Source organism: Chionomys nivalis, chromosome 1, assembly GCF_950005125.1.
Source record: "Chionomys nivalis chromosome 1, mChiNiv1.1, whole genome shotgun sequence".
NCBI lineage: Eukaryota > Metazoa > Chordata > Mammalia > Rodentia > Cricetidae > Chionomys > Chionomys nivalis.
This window is the reverse complement of record NC_080086.1, coordinates 7,446,169-7,462,319: the sequence shown is the minus strand read 5'-3', so window position 1 is coordinate 7,462,319 and position 16,151 is coordinate 7,446,169. Positions and strand designations below refer to the sequence as shown.

At 43.6% G+C, this 16,151-nt stretch overlaps 1 protein-coding gene across 20 annotated transcripts in view; it reads right to left on the bottom strand.

Moving 5' to 3' along the window:
• The window catches only part of C2cd5 (C2 calcium dependent domain containing 5), a 95,706-nt gene extending 81,937 nt beyond the window's left edge, over positions 1 to 13,769 (bottom strand). For all 20 annotated transcript variants that reach the window (XM_057766612.1, XM_057766675.1, XM_057766646.1 and 17 more), the window contains exons 1-3: positions 13,594 to 13,769; positions 13,337 to 13,455; positions 4,362 to 4,448 (exon numbers count right to left, since the gene is read on the bottom strand). In XM_057766612.1, the coding sequence (XP_057622595.1) occupies positions 4,362 to 4,448; positions 13,337 to 13,426 (177 nt within the window). In that variant the 5' untranslated portion in view covers positions 13,427 to 13,455; positions 13,594 to 13,769. The remainder of the gene's footprint in view (positions 1 to 4,361; positions 4,449 to 13,336; positions 13,456 to 13,593) is intronic.
• Between the last annotated feature and the right edge of the window lie 2,382 nt (positions 13,770 to 16,151).

The window sequence follows — 16,151 nt, the reverse complement described above, 5'->3', positions numbered from 1 at the left end:
GTGCAGACATGTATAAATTAGCAAGTACAGGAATATGACTTCCATTTTCTTTGTTTGGGCCTCAGTATTTCACAACAGGCAGCTAGTCAGCATCCCGACTCTTGTAGAACAAGCTGTGGGAATCCCTACAGCCAGTAGCCTTTAAGTTACCTGCCCACTTGGGTGTGACCTCTTATACTATATATGCTGGTGTAAAGCACACATCAGGCCTCTCTTCTAACTGTGGGATTTGGTTGCTGTTCCCCATTTGAGCAGAGGATTATAACCTGTGAATCTACCTTAAATAAATAACCCTCTATTATACTCAATTCTGAGCTAGTGTGGGATTTCTTTTAAGCGTCCATTTTCATCTGGCACCCAACGTGGGGCCAGACTCCACACCTACTGGGTGGACTAACTTAAAGGCCTAACCAGTCCACAGCCCAGAAAGTCTCCCACCCCTGCTTGGTTGGCTTGCTTTGACTGAAGCATTTTTTTGTAAAACCCATGCCTCCACTTCCAAGTCTACGTATATTTATCCAACACTGTGACCCAGAGGTGAATTTTATCTGGATTTGTCTTTATTGCGTATCTGTAATTATTTACTGACCAAGAGTGCTTCTTAAACTATTAAGAGCTTCTTAAAAACTTAAGCTGTGCCATTGCTAGGGGAAATACGGCACTTCCTGCTTAGCCCACCCAGTCCAACATGGCAGAGGTACCCACTACCTCTGAGAGCCATGCACACTGCCTCATCTCTAAGCACACAGCTGGTCCAAGTTACCACCAAGCAAGCCATAGCACATCACTCACAAACCCCTTTCAAATGCTCAGTCTCCTGAAAGAGCCAGATCATGCTGGCAGCGTGGCCCAGAAAGCCGGCATTTCAAAATGGCAGCTTTTTTCTGCTACCGCAGAATCAAGAACACCTCTCTTAAAGGAGCCACAGCGTGCCACCAGTGAGCAAAGCCTATTGGGGGGGAGGGGGGAAATGCAGGTAAACTTTGTTTATTAGTGTCTAGAATTCCTCTGCAAGCCCTCTCAGGTTTTAAGTGGATTTTAGTTGGCCACACTGACACCACTTTGTTGAAAGGAGGCCACTTGGCCGCTTGTTCATTTCCCAACCACTCAGTCCCAAAATAATCACACAGAAACTATATTATTTAAATCACTGCTTGGCCCATTAGCTCTAACTTCTTATTTGCTAACTCTTACATGTTAATTTAACCCATCTCCATTAATCTGTGCATCAACACAAAGTCGTGGCCTACCAGCACAGTTTCAGCATGTCTGTCTCTGGCAGCAGCTCCATGGCTTCCCCTGACTCTGCTTCCTTTTTCCCAGCATCCAGTTTAGTTTTCCCCACCTAGCTAAAGTCTGCCCTGCTACAGGTCCAAAGCAGTCTTTTATTAACCAATGGTATTCACAGAATACAGAGGGAAATCCCACATCAAACTTTGTGACACTAAAGGAGAGATTATAATCCTGCAATTGACCAGGAACAAAGCAGTGTGATTTCCTTCCTTCTCTGGTAGATTGAAAGACTTGCAGCAAAACCAAAGCAACCTTCAGATCAGCCAACACTCTGCTACCCCTCATTATCTTTCCTTAAAGGACATGGTAGTTACATTTTACCCAGGCTTACACAATGACTAAAACAAAGGGTCAGAAAAGAAGACATAGGAATCATTTTTCTGCACTACATAGGACCACAATGGAGTAATAGAGGAGGAAAGCAAACTAGTGTACTTTAAATGAAAGCTTCGTCCATGTTTCATTACCCTGTCCCCAAAATGCACAACCCTGGAGTTGTACATGTCAGAAACTGAGACAATCCATTTAAAAATGAATATGTACACAAAGGGAAAAGGCTGATACTACCAGAAAATAGCTAGGTACAACATGAAACTAATATTTTTGCAGAGAGCATCCATAAAGAAACTAGAGAGCTAGAAAGACTAACACATAGACAGAACAAGAGAGACTGGATTAAGATAGGGTGGAGAATACTCCAGATAGCCATCAAACACCCATGATGCCTACACAGGAGACACAGAACAGGTGGGGAAAGGAGAAGGAGAAAACAAACCTGGATGAGAAGATGAGAAGATGGGAGGCACCTCCACGAAGCCTTAGAAAAGATCTCCAGGTGCAGATGTTCAAGCTCCCACCCAATCCTTCTATCTCAGAACCTGCCACTTAGCCAGGCTCTTCTCTACCAGAACCTTAACTTCTGCCCCTCCAGCATTCCCCCTTGACCCTGTTAGCCAACAAACCCCACAGACTCACAACTACTTCCAATAACCCACAGCAATCACAGTCAATGAGAATTAATCCCTAGTCTTGGTATATATCTCACATATAGCCCATTCTACTGGCTTTTTATAGATTGTGTGCGTGCATGCCTGCATGCGTACGTACGTACATACGTGTGTGTGTGTATGTGTGTGTGTATGTGTGCGCACGCGTGTGTGTGTTTACATATGTGAGTACAAATGTCCATGGAGGCCAAAAGGCAGCACTGATTCCTCAGGAGCTCTCCAGGCAGTTGTGAGCTGCTCATATGAATGCCAAGTATCCAACTCAGTGTGTCTGGAAAAGCAGCCAATGTTCTTAAGCACTAAGCCATCTCTCCAGTTCCAGGTTGACTTGTGAAGGGTGATAAGGCTCTTCAATGGAGATTTAAGTTTCTTAACATATGGTGATTAAACATCTGAATTTCTACATGTCCAAAAAGAAACTAGCCACTTACGTCATACCATTAAAGAAATTAATTGAAAATTAATCAATGACCTATAGGTAAGAGCTAAACCATGAAATTCTTAGAAGAAAACACAGCAAGTGGGTTTTTAATACCAAAAGCATAAACAGCAACATGAATCTACATTACTGAACTGCATAAAAAAAAAATCTACACATCAAAAAAATATCAAGAAAGAAAGTAAAATTTACTGAAGAGAAGAAGACATCTACAAGTGATTTGGGAACAGATTATAGGAAAAGATATTAAAAATACATAAAACATACAAAGCCCTAAACTCAATCTCTAGCACAAATATACATATATAAGTGTACACACACACACACACACACACACACAAAGAACTTCTACATTTCAACAATAAAAAGATCAATAAAAAATTAAAAATATACTGGGTGTGGTGTTGTACTCTTTAGTCCCAGCACTGGGAAAGCAAAGGCAAGTGGATCTCTGTACATTAGAGGTCAGCTAAGGTTACACAAAGAAACCTTGTCTCAAGAGGGAAAAATAAAAAAGCTCTTAGGGCTGGAGAGATGAGTCAGTGGTTAAGAGCTCTGGTTGTTCTTTGACAGAACCCAATTTAACTCTCCAAGTCTCTTTGGGCATGCACATACATGGTGCTCATACATATAGTCAAGCAAAATACCTATACACATAAAATAAATAAAGTTTAAAGACAAATGTCCGTGGTCCCAGAACACTGAAGATAAAAGCAGAAGAACCAGAAATTCAAGGTCATTCTCAACTGCATGTAAATTCTATCACAAGCAAATTGAAAGAAAGAGGAAGCAGATCAGAAGTCACCAGTATCTAGAAAAAGGGAATAGAAACTATGGCTCAAAGAGTACGTTTCTGTTTAGGGTGAGAGAGATGCTTTGGAAATAGTAGCAATGTTTGCAAAACACTGTAAATGCAGCTAGTACTATTGAGGTGTACCTAAAATGAACCTGGGCATGATGGAATGCACCAGCTGTGTAGGAGGCTGAGGCAGAAGGGTCTCAGTTGAAGGCAAGCATGGATAATATTGCAAGACTTGGCCTCAAAACAAAAAATACAAAACTGGTTAGAACCAGGCATAGTGTCACGTGCCTATAATCCTAGCACGTGGGAGCAGGATCAGGAAGTCAAGGCCAGCTTTAGTGACATTATAGATACAAAGCAGTTAAAAGGACAAGCCTTTGTTTCTAAGTCTATATAATATAATGCTCTTCAGATCTGATAGATGCTAGAGCCCAAAGGAAACTACAAGAGCATAATGCCTACGAGGACTCATTTTTCTCCTGCATTAGCACATATTTTAATTATGATGCAATGCTTTAAAAGTTCAATGCTCCAGCTGGGCGATGGCCACTACTTTAATCCCAGGACTTGGTAGACAGAGACAGGGGGATCTCTGTGAGGTCCAGGCCAGTCTGCTCTACAGGACAGCCAGGGGAGTTACATAGAGAAATCTTGTCTCAGGAAAAAAAAAAAAAAAAAAAAAGTCAATTCCCAATGAACAGAACAATGAAAGGAAATACTTCTCAGATATCAGATATAAAGACTAGTACAGTTAAAGTAGAAAGCCTTTATCATTCCGGGGGGGGGGGGGGTTCCAAACAGGAGACATTCAACAGCTTACCTCAAATTTAAACCATTCCGAGTTCCACTGAGGATTGAGTGACTTGAGGTACACATCTGTCTTAAAGGTTGTATTACCAAACTTTACCTAAAAAGAGAGAGAAAGAAGGAGAAGAAACTATTCAAATACATGAGTACATGCTAGGTTGGAAGTGGCACATATCTTTAATCCCAGCAGAAGGCAGAGGAGTCAGATCTCTAAGTTCATGGCCAAACTAGTTTGTATAGAGAGGTCATCTTTAAAAAAAAAAAAAAAAACTGGAGGAGGGGGAGGTGTTTCCGGGGGTAGCAAATGTTAGTAGAAGCTAAGCAAAGTTAGGGTTAACAAAATGAAGGAAAAAAGACAGACATCCTAAAAAAGAGAAGGTTGATCTGTCCAGGTAAGCAAGTAGGATACAAGGCACAACAGATCACCTGCTGGTCTACCTGACAACCCCATAGGAAACAGAAAACATGCATCATGACATCAGCTCTGAGGAAGAAGCTGGTATGTCCACTTGAGAACAGCTAGAACAACAAAGCATGTAAAGAAGACATCCTCTTAGCATCTAAACAAGAGAAGCCAGAAACACACCCAATACAAACACATAGTAGTTCCTTCTTTTCTAACGTCCTGACACTTATTTTTACATCCCTTACCTGTGCACACAGTGGTCAGTGATAGTGACTGTACTTTATGTCCCTGTCCTCAAGGACAATCAAAGAAGCTGTATGGAGAGACTACCTCAATTCATAGTGATCCTGGTGTGCACAAAATCACAAGGCCCATAACTAAAGAGGGAAGAGAGCCTGGTATTTGCTCTCCTACCACCACCAAAAAAAAAAAAGCCAGGACAGCCAGGGCTACACAGAGAAACTGTGTCTCAGAAAACAAACTGTCTTCCACAAATGGTTACTGGTGTTAGTGCAACATTATCCCATGAAATTAGCACATTTATAAGAAGAAAAAGCCTAGTGAACAAACACGAATTTTTCTTTTTTCTTTTTTTGATTTTTATTGAGCTCTACATTTTTCTTTGCTCCCCTCCCATTCAACCCTGTCCCATGGTCCCCATGTTCCCAAATGCTCCCCCCAATTTACTCAGGAGATCTTGCCTTTTTTTACTTCCCATGTAGATTATATCCATGTATGTCTGTCTCTCTTAGGATCCTCATTGTTGTCTAGGTTCTCTGGAACTGCAAATTGTAGGCTGGTTTTCTTCGCTTTATGTTTAAAAACTGCTTATGAGTGAGTATATGTGATAATTGTCTTTTTGTGTCTGGGTTACCTCACTCAAAATGTTTTCTAGCTCCATCCATTTGCCTGCAAATTTCAAGATATCATTTTTTTCTGCTGTGTAGTACTCCATTGTGTAAATGTACTATTTTCCTTATCCATTCTTCGGTCAAGGGGCATTTAGGTTGTTTTCAGGTTCTGGCTATGACAAACAATGCTGTTATGAACATAGTTGAGCACATGTCATTGTGGCACGATTGCGCATCCTGACTACCTGAGCTTCATTCCCAGAACCCATGGTGAGAGAAAAGAGACCCTTGACCTCCCCATGTGCACCATGCACGTGTATAACACACAAACACACACACAATATCTTTTTGATTACATATTGCATGAATTTTACAATGAAATGTAAAATCTACTTGTCTTTATAGGTAATACCTCTTAAATACAGGTCTACTTTTTACAGTTTAACATCAGTTTCCGCATTAACTACACTGACAGGGTCTATGATCTAGTTTATATTTACGTGGTGGCACAATTCAAAGCTGGTTGTAATATTTTTAAATTTTAATTTACATTTTAATATGAACAAAGAATTTTATTTTTTTAACCTTTCTTCTCCTAATTCAAGAGCAATTACCAGTAACTATTTCTATAAATCTTTATATAGCATTAACTTTTAAACATTTTTATCAATTTATATAAGATTTATATAAATTGCAGTAATAAATACAGCTGATAAAAATCTATGTGGAAGTAAATATTAGTGCCTCCTAAAGTATATTAGACAAGTGGTGGAGATCCAGGCACACTGGAGAGCCCTATATGGCAGCTCAGCAGGTCAACAGGAACTAGCAGAGAGCCAGCGAGCGGAGAGCGCTGCTAAACAGACTTTGTGCCCTAACTTCAAGACTGCTTAGCAATCTCAACTCCCTTTGCCAAGCAGGATTTATTTCCCAATCTCTTCAACACCGACTCTTTTTTCAATTACGTATGTTCTATACCTGGCTTTGCCTTCACCAAGGTTGTCCTATTCACTCAAAAAATACTTTTCTATGCACCTATGGACATTCACCTGTCCTCCAGATGCACATCAAACACTTTTCTATGCACCTATGGACATTCACCTGTCCTCCAGACACACATCAAATACTTTTCTGTGCACCTATGGACATTCACCTGTCCTCCAGATGCACATCAAATACTTTTCTGTGCACCTATGGACATTCACCTGTCCTCCAGATGCACATCAAATACTTTTCTGTGCACCTATGGACATTCACCTGTCCTCCAGAAGCACAGCAAATACTTTTCTGTGCACCTATGGACATTCACCTGTCCTCCAGATGCACATCAAATACTTTTCTATGCACCTATGGACATTCACCTGTCCTCCAGACACACATCAAATACTTTTCTGTGCACCTATGGACATTCACCTGTCCTCCAGAAGCACAGCAAATACTTTTCTGTGCACCTATGGACATTCACCTGTCCTCCAGATGCACATCAAATACTTTTCTGTGCACCTATGGACATTCACCTGTCCTCCAGACACACATCAAATACTTTTCTGTGCACCTATGGACATTCACCTGTCCTCCAGATGCACATCAAATACTTTTCTGTGCACCTATGGACATTCACCTGTCCTCCAGACACACATCAAATACTTTTCTGTGCACCTATGGACATTCACCTGTCCTCCAGAAGCACATCAAATACTTTTCTGTGCACCTATGGACATTCACCTGTCCTCCAGAAGCACAGCAAAGTCCTCATAGCTTGCCAAGTGTGACAGTGCACATCGACAGCCTAACACTGGGAAGGCAGGAAGGCAGGAAGGAGGTGGGTTTCTCATTAGGAGCTAGACACCTAGGTTCCATTACCTCCCTTCCCTATGAGCTCACCTTGCTTACAGCCTACATCACATAACTTGTCCCTTTGACTGTAATCCTTCATTATCCTCCTTCTCCTGCTCTAATTTTCTCCTGCTGCTGGATTATTCCTATTAGACAAATATGTTCTGGAATCTCATTTCCTTAATTGCTAAAAGCTATCTACACCTTAAGGACCACAGATTACTCTCCTCTCTTCAAAGTTATCTTTCTTGCAAAAGCTGCCAATTTGTACTGCTTTCTCACTCCAAGCATCCTAATTCTCAGGAAGTCCTTAGACTGTGAGCTTCAACTTCACAAATAAGATTAGTAACGATTTCCACACTGACCCATCTAAACATTTCCATGTTTTCTTTATTGCTTACAAGTGTTAACACTTGAGGGTTGGGCTGCAAAGGGGGTTCCGAGGTTAGGACTATCAGCTGCTCTTGCAGAGGACCTGGGTTTGATTCCCAGTACCTACATGACAACTCACAGCTGTCTTAAACTCCAGTTCCAGAGGACTGATGCTCTCTTGTCACCTCCTTGGACACCAGTCATGCATGTGGTGCACATATATACATGCAGGCAAAACACTAGTACATATAAAATAAAATAATTATTTTTTTAAAACTGAAGGTTTCCTCTTTCTAGAAACTTCTTCTCCAACCTAAAACATCACTCATTATTTTCCTTAATTTTTCACACACTCATTAACAGTTCCCTTCCCCTTATCCTCCTACTCATAGGACTTGTTTTTTTGAGACAGCCTCACTATATAGCTCTGGCTGACATGGAACTCCCTATGTAGACCAGGCTGGCCATAAACTCAGAGATCCACCCGGCTCTGCTTCTGGGGGAAAAGACATGCACCACCACACCAATCTTTCAAATGACCCCGTCTTCAATGTCAAGTTTTTCCAAGGGTAGATACATCCCACTTGGTTAGAGGACAGGGCCAGCCCCTAAGTGGTGGTCAGAGACTTATTTATGTGCATGTATATGTTTGTGTGTGCACAGGCACCTATGAAGGTAAGAAGACAACTTCCAGAAGTCAGTTCTCTCCTTCCACCATACAGGTTTGCAGACTGGACCCAGCTGCAGGCACCATTACCTGCTGAACCATCCACCTCACTAGCCCAAGTCTGGGAAAGTTTTAGCCTTGTTCAGGGAAATCTGAGACAGTACATAAGAAACACTGGGTGGTCCTGCAATGCAAGACTCCCCGCAGTGATTTCCCCCTTGTCATGGTTGCTGAATAACCCAATAGTCAGTCACAAGACTAACAATCTAAAGCAAGGCAGCATAAGCCTGTAAACCCAGCACTTGGAGATCTGGAGACTAAGCCAGCCTGGGCTACATAGTAAGACCTTGTCTCAAAGGAAATCTACCTAGACCCTAAGTTAGTTTTATAGATCAAAGTTTTGTGACAAGGTTTTGGGTTGTTTTTTTTTAATTTTTATTTATATGCATGGGTGCTTTGTCTGCATGGATGTCTGTGTACCATATGCATGTCCGGTCCGGGTCAGAGAGGAATCAGATTCTCTGGAAGTGCATTTAGGCCATAGTGAATGGCCATATGTGTGCTGGGAATTGAACCAGTGATGCGGCGTAATAACCAGGCTAGCTTAATATGAAACAGAAAAATTTAATGAAGGGATAGCTTAAAACACCAGGGATCTAGCCATGGGCAAGAAATACAAAAAGGGACCAGCGGGGCTCCTGCCAGATTTATACGTAAACATTAGCCCAAGGCGAACACGCCCCCCATTGGGCTGGGCTTCCCCTACATCTCCCCCTTTTGTCTAAATAAGACAGAACTAAACCAAATACAACTATATACAATAGGAACAAATAATAAATATAACAAACAATATTGAGCAAGAAACATATAACAAAAGTTTTGCTAAACATTCTATCTCAAGGAGTCTAAATAATGTAGAGAGTAACTACAATTATCTAATCTTCAACCCGGTCAAAGATCCGAGAAGGGAAGTAATATTACTTAAGCAACCAGGAAGAACAAACGAGAAATTTCCAAAATGTGCAACAAATGACAGAGACAACTGACTACCTGAGCAATCACCCAAAGTCTCGTTTGGAATGCTGAGTCAACCAACTTTGGCTAAGGCCTAATATAACTGACATACCATTATTAAAGGCAAGGAACTTTCTTAGAACTACCCTACCCTGTCTTGGCAAGATAAGACAATCCTGTTTCATTCACTTATGGATATTCTGTATCTTTGTCAGTATTTGAGGTATGGGCTTTTCTTAACCCAAAGGCCAGTTCTGCCAAGAAAACAAGCTCCCAGTGGAGTGTCTTTGGTGCTCAACGTTCTCTCGGGAATAGAGCGGTGTTGCCAGGAGTGTTTGTGTCTCGTTGGCATGGAATTCTAAGTTAGATTAAAGGCCATTTTCTACAGCTCTTCGAAGAGGTTGAAGATTAGATAACTGTAGTTACTCTCTGAAAGATGACAGAGTGATATTAACCACTGAGCCATCTCTCCAGCCCCTACAACTGTCTATGTGATATTTTTATTCATGTGATTTTATCCACAACAGACACTCCCAGATCAATTTTCTCACCATCTAGAATACTATTTAATTATATTGCATACAAATTACCTCTACCTACCAAAAGGTGCAGGCTATAACCAAAGAAATTCTTGCTGTATTTATAACTATATCACTGGCACCCACTACAGTGTCTGATATACACCAGAGTTCAATAACTAGCCAATGACTCAGTCTGATTAGTTCCCATCTCCTCCTACTACTACATTTATAAGCAAGTACTTCAATACTGAAATAACACACACAAAAACAAAACCCTGTCACACTGCTTGAGCCCAGTGCTCATTTTATTATAAGCATAGATAAACTATATTTTCTATTAGTATGTCTAAAAACAGACTTCAAAATATGTTACACAAGGTCAGATACATAGCTCAGCAGGTAAGGGCCTTGCCACATAGCCTCAATGTGATCCCTGAAACCACCAGGAGACAGCCAATTTCCAAAAACTGTTCTCTGACCTCTATACTCAGGCTGTAGCATGTGCACACCAATACAAACACATACACACCATATACACATATACACAAACGATAGTTTAAAAAGGCCAAGTGTGATGGTGCACACCTTTAACCCCAGCACTCAGGAGGCAGAGGCAGGTGAATCTCAGAGTTCCAGGCCAGTGGTCTACAGTGTGAGTTCCAGGACAGCCAGGCTACACAAAGAAATCTTGCCTCAAAAATAAACAAACAAACAAACAAAAGCAAAATACATTTTATTAAAAGGGGTGTGGGTAACATGGACTGAAGTACTTTTAATCCACAGCTGAAGCAAGAAAATAATAAAGAGTGCTTGATCTCCCAGCACGGAGCAATGCTGGCCTCACTCCTAACTCACTCTGCTCTTTTGACTGACACAGCCACAAATCCAGTTTCCTCTTTGATAAATGCTGTTAAAAGACATCTCAAGCCTACCGTGCCCAGAAGGACTGTCTCCTCACTCCATCTATATCCTCCTGCAGAGTTCCAGAAAACGGCCTGGCTACTCCAGAAAGCAAGGAATTGCCTTACTTCTCCTTTGCTTGGCCCCTGGCTCCAATCTACCAACAAACACTCTAATCTACTTCCAAAATAGATCTGGAATTCATTCACTTCTTTCCATTACCAAATCCACCGTGTGGGCCTGTGATGTGAACTACAGTAAACTCTCCATTGCATACAACACACTGCAAATAAAGTGCCATTTCGTAAGTTTCCCACTGACTTGATAAAACTCAAATCTTAACCACGCCCGTGCACCATCAGCCACTTGACACCCCCCATGTGCCTCACAAGCTCTCCCTTTCTTCACTAAGATGTCTGCCTACTCCTTCATTCCCACAACACGGCAGCCTCCCACAGCTTCTTCTGCCTCCTCACCCTGCTACACACACAAACCGCAGTCTCAGAGCTGAGGCTTCCATCCACCAGGTGTCTGCCTGGCTGGCCCTGTCTCAGCCTGAACTGATGCTCTTCACCATCCTCTGCTGTACTCTCCTGGGGCACTCGAACAAGCTTCCCTAACTTGTACTGCAAGCTTAGTAAGTTCTTTATTTTTAAATGTCTATCTTAGTCACCAACATAAAAGTTTCTTAAAATCAGAAACCAAATCCTTCGTCTAGATCATCATACATAATCAGCTAGACCCAAAATAGCACAGGCCTGGCCAACGACAATCAGTAACTAGTCACTCAAAGGCCGGGTTTGATAGCACATGTCTCTGACTCCAGCTACTCAGAGGACTGAGGGAGAAAGGGTTTATTTTTATATGTTTTATTTTTTATTAATTTTTGAAATAGGATCTCAATGTGTATCCCTAGCTGGCCTTGGAACTGTGTAGAGTACACTGACCTCAAAGGTAAGAGATCCACCTACCTCTGCGTCCAGGGCATGAGCATTAATTCCAGGCTTGAGACAGGACTTTAATGTCAAGGTAAGCCTGGATAATGTAATGAAACTCTGAGTAAAATAAATATTATACCCATTCAGACCATCCTGTGGGTAACCTAATTAAAAAAAAAATCTCTTTCTGCTGAAAACCCTCTCCTGGTTTACACTCAGTACACACATTCTACTCCAAGGGTACCTTTAACTAAAATGGCGTCCTCAACATGCCATGTACCACCTTCTGTGCCTTTGCTGTTTCTTTTGCCTGAAAAAATCCTGGGTGTTCCTCAATGCTAGGCTCAACTGTCAGTCACTCCCTTAGGAACTCTTCTCAATGTCTGCTACAGAGTAAGTTCCCTCACGCAAATGTAACATTCACCATCCTGCCTGGAGACAGGAACAGCAGAGCAGAGAAGACTGCCCCTAGGCTGTGGAGATTAACAAGGTCAGTAATATCGGGCCCATTATCGCCACCCCTAGGCCTCCTAACCCTATAATATGGGATAACACTCCTAGCAGGACTGTTCTAAGAACTTAAAAGTACATAGCACAAATGTGACAATAATGAACCTGATACATGTTAGCTATTAGTTATTAATATCAGCTATGCGGGTCATTCGGCCTAATACTAACTTCAGTTATCTCTAGATCTGCGCGCATCTGACCCAAGAGCAAATGGACTTTCTTCAATGAAAATGAAATTGAGCTTAACAACTGCCATAAAAAAAAAGAAGTGTACTGCAGTTAATTAGGTTCTAGAACCTTTAAGAATATTTTATATTGAGAAGTATACTGTCATATACCTTTGAACCCTAAGCATTAATAGCCCAAATGATTATTGCTCTATGGTCTGCCTCATCGCGTCAACTTTTATTATAATCTCTCCTTGGCTTCTTTCAGGTTCTGCTCATTAATTTCCAGGCCGTAGGCTTACGCTAATTTGCATGACTTTTAAACTAATCATTAGGTTTAAAAAGCAATTTTGCAATTGAAATCCATGGCACTTAACTGACTTCCTACCTCAAGGCAATAAATTACCCAGAGACAGCTCATCTCCCTACCAGTCGACACAAGAGCAGATAAAAGTGCCACTGTTGTGTGACTCGCACGGCTGATTCAGACAGCGTTGGGGAAAGGGCTGGGTGTCGTCGCACCGTGGGACTGCGGCTGTGCCCAGAGGGTTGGCTGCGTGGACACGCTGCAGCCATGGCTCTTAACCTCCGACTCATAAACGAGGTCGTGGGAGCGAGCGAGCGAGCGTCTCCGCGGCTACGCCTCGGACTGGCAGGTGGCCGGGAGGCGCTCTGACCCCAGGGTCGTGTCCCGGGCCACATCCCACTGGCTGGGGACGGGTGGGCATCCCTCCACGGAGCCGGGGACGGCGGGCAGGGCAGGGCTCGGCGCCCCGCGCTCTCGGGGGACAGGACCCGGCACCAACCTCCACGAAGGCATCCGTCAGGTCACTGGCACGGTCCATCACCGGCAAATGGCGACCGGCCACGATTTTCACCTTCAGCTTCCCCGGCATCGCAGCGGCTCCGGCCTCTCCTAGGATTCCTGCAGAAACAAACAAGCGCGTCTGCGCCGAGCCAGCGCCGGGAGCGGGGGGGGGGCGGGGGGGGCACGGGAGCGCGCGCGGGGTTGAGCGACGGGAGCGCGCGCCAACTGACAGCGGCGGGCGCGCGCCGCACTCACGCTCTGAGAAGGAACCGAGTCGTCCCGCGCGGGCGCCGAGGTCTCATTCCGGAGGAGCACCCGGAGGAAGGGCGCCGGCCAGCCGTACCGCCTTGGCCCAGGCGTGCTGCCTCCAGCCGCCAAGCCGGTCGGCATCCCCCGGAGCCGGCGCCGCGCCTCCCCGCCTTTCTCCTCCCACCCTGCCAAAAATGGCGGCCGGAGGGGCGGGGCGGGGGCGATCGATGACTCGGTTTTCTGCCCCTTCGGCGGGGACGATTTGAATTCGCCGGGGCCCGAGGAGAGGGCGGGGCTGAGCTGGGGAGCAGGTAAACCGGCCGAGCCCTGCATCATCCACCCAGCCTCCGTTTGGGTGGGTGTAGGAAGCTTGCAGCCAAAGCCGGCGCTCTGGGATCTGGCGTTGGTGACAACCACGCCGCGCTTTGCACGCTACGGGACAGACTGCTGCAGCCGAGCCTGCTAGAGGAATCTGCTGTTAGTGTTTCCTATGACGGCCACCAGGAAGGGCTGCAAGTGCGCGTGGTGGTTTTCTGTGAATCTTCATCTTAAAACCGTGTGTAGGGGCACACCTGTCAACCCAGAGCTTGGAAGGCTAAAGCAGGAGGATTACTTCGAGTTCTTAACCAGCCTGGCCGACAGGAGAAAAAAAAGGCACGCCTTTAATTCCACCACCAATTGGGAGGCAGAGGCAGGCGGATCTATCAGTTAGATGCCAGCCTGGTCTATGATCTACAGAGCGAGTTCCAGGCGCCAAGGCAACATGAAGAAACCCTGTCTCGAAAAACCAAGAAAAATATTACACACAAACACGCTTCTCAGATAGTGAATAAGTATTTCCTGAAAGACTTGTTTCAGTCATAGGCTTTTGTACCTTGTCCTGGGACACAGATGTCACTTAGACTCGAAGAGCCTTCCTTACACCCTTATTTACCTTAGTATGAACTTTTGTTTGTTTTTTGAGACCAAGTCTTTCCTGTGGTATATAATCCTGGTTGACCTCTTCCTTGGTATGCAGCCCAGGCTGGCTTTGAACTCATGGCAGTCTTCCTGCCGCATTGTCCCAGGTGCTGGGATGATGGTCTTGCCCGGGCATACCCAGCAATCTAATTATTAAGCATTTACAAGCATAAAGGGGAGGCCTACGGGGCTGGCTAAAAGTCCGCGAGTGATGAACCTGGAAGAGTAAACGTAGTATAAGAAATGAGCCCGAAAAGCACTGACCCCACAAAAGTGAAGGATTCTACACAGCTTCAGACTGTCAGAAAAAGATTGCGGTTGAGGTACACACACAGGATGGAACGAGATCACTCCATACCATGTAGCAAAAACCAGCATTCCCAATGTACTCCATAGCAAATACCAAAAATCAACATTTAAAATGCCAGCGGGAGAATTAGAGTCCTGAATTTATTAGGAATGGAAAATTCCTAAATGAAGATATCAGCGTGATCATTTTGACTTCAAAAGCCAGGATAGAAAAATTGCTCCAAGCACTAGTGAACCAGAAACATCTTTTCAAAAAAAGTCCTCCTGGAGAAGGAATTTGCCCATGAGGCCAAAGAAAAAGAAAACGGCCTACTCAAAAGAAAGACAAAAATCTAAAAGATACATTGTTGCAGAATTTTGGCCTAGAGAGCATCAATCCATTAGACTATAACAAAAAAACAAACAAACAAACAAAAAAAAAACCCACAATCTCACGTAATTTCCTTGGAACCACTGATGGCTTTTTTTTCTCAACACTGGCTTTCCTTCTAATGTCCTTGCCAAACTCAAAGGTCCACCATGTGCAAGACCCAGGGTTCTATATACTGTTGTTTCCCTTCATCTAACCAGCATTTAATGAAATCTATGTGTGAGATTGCTCTTACAGAATCTTCTCAACTGTTTCTTCCTGTTTGTCCTTTTCCCTTCCAGTTTGGTGAGATTTGGCTTTCTGCTCTAGAACCTTTTGGTTGTTTTTGTCCAGTTTTAAGTCTGACGATAAACACCTTGATGGAGTAAATGCCCACGTGGACATTCGTGGATGACATTTCCTGCAAACCTGCACTGCTTTGCCAACTAGCTGACCTTTTCAGTGTCCTCACACAACCTGAACTTCATCCTTTGTACACACAGATCTTTGGGAAAGGTGTAGTTACATTGAAATCCCTTTTATCTTGCTCAAGTTAGGAAGACCTGAGAATGGTAGCACATTCTTTAATCTCAGCGCCGGGGAGGCAGGAAAAAGCAGATCTCTGAGAGTTCAAAGCCATCCTGGTCTACATAGTGAGCTCCAGGCCAGCCAGAACTACACAGTGAGACACTGTCTGTACTGACTCCAGCTCCCTCCCTACAAGAAAAAATTTCACAAAAGTCCTTCAGTTTGACAGACGCCCGCCAGCAATGGTGGTCAAAGACAAGAGCCTTTTTATTGTTTGGATGGAATGATTGAGATGGCTTTTCTAATGGAAAGATATTGCCTTGTTACCAGTTCCCTTTTGAAAATGCAAAAGCAAAGGAAGATTGCTGAGACTTCAGGGCCAACCTGAGCTACAGGGTGAGACTAAAAGACTCCCGGG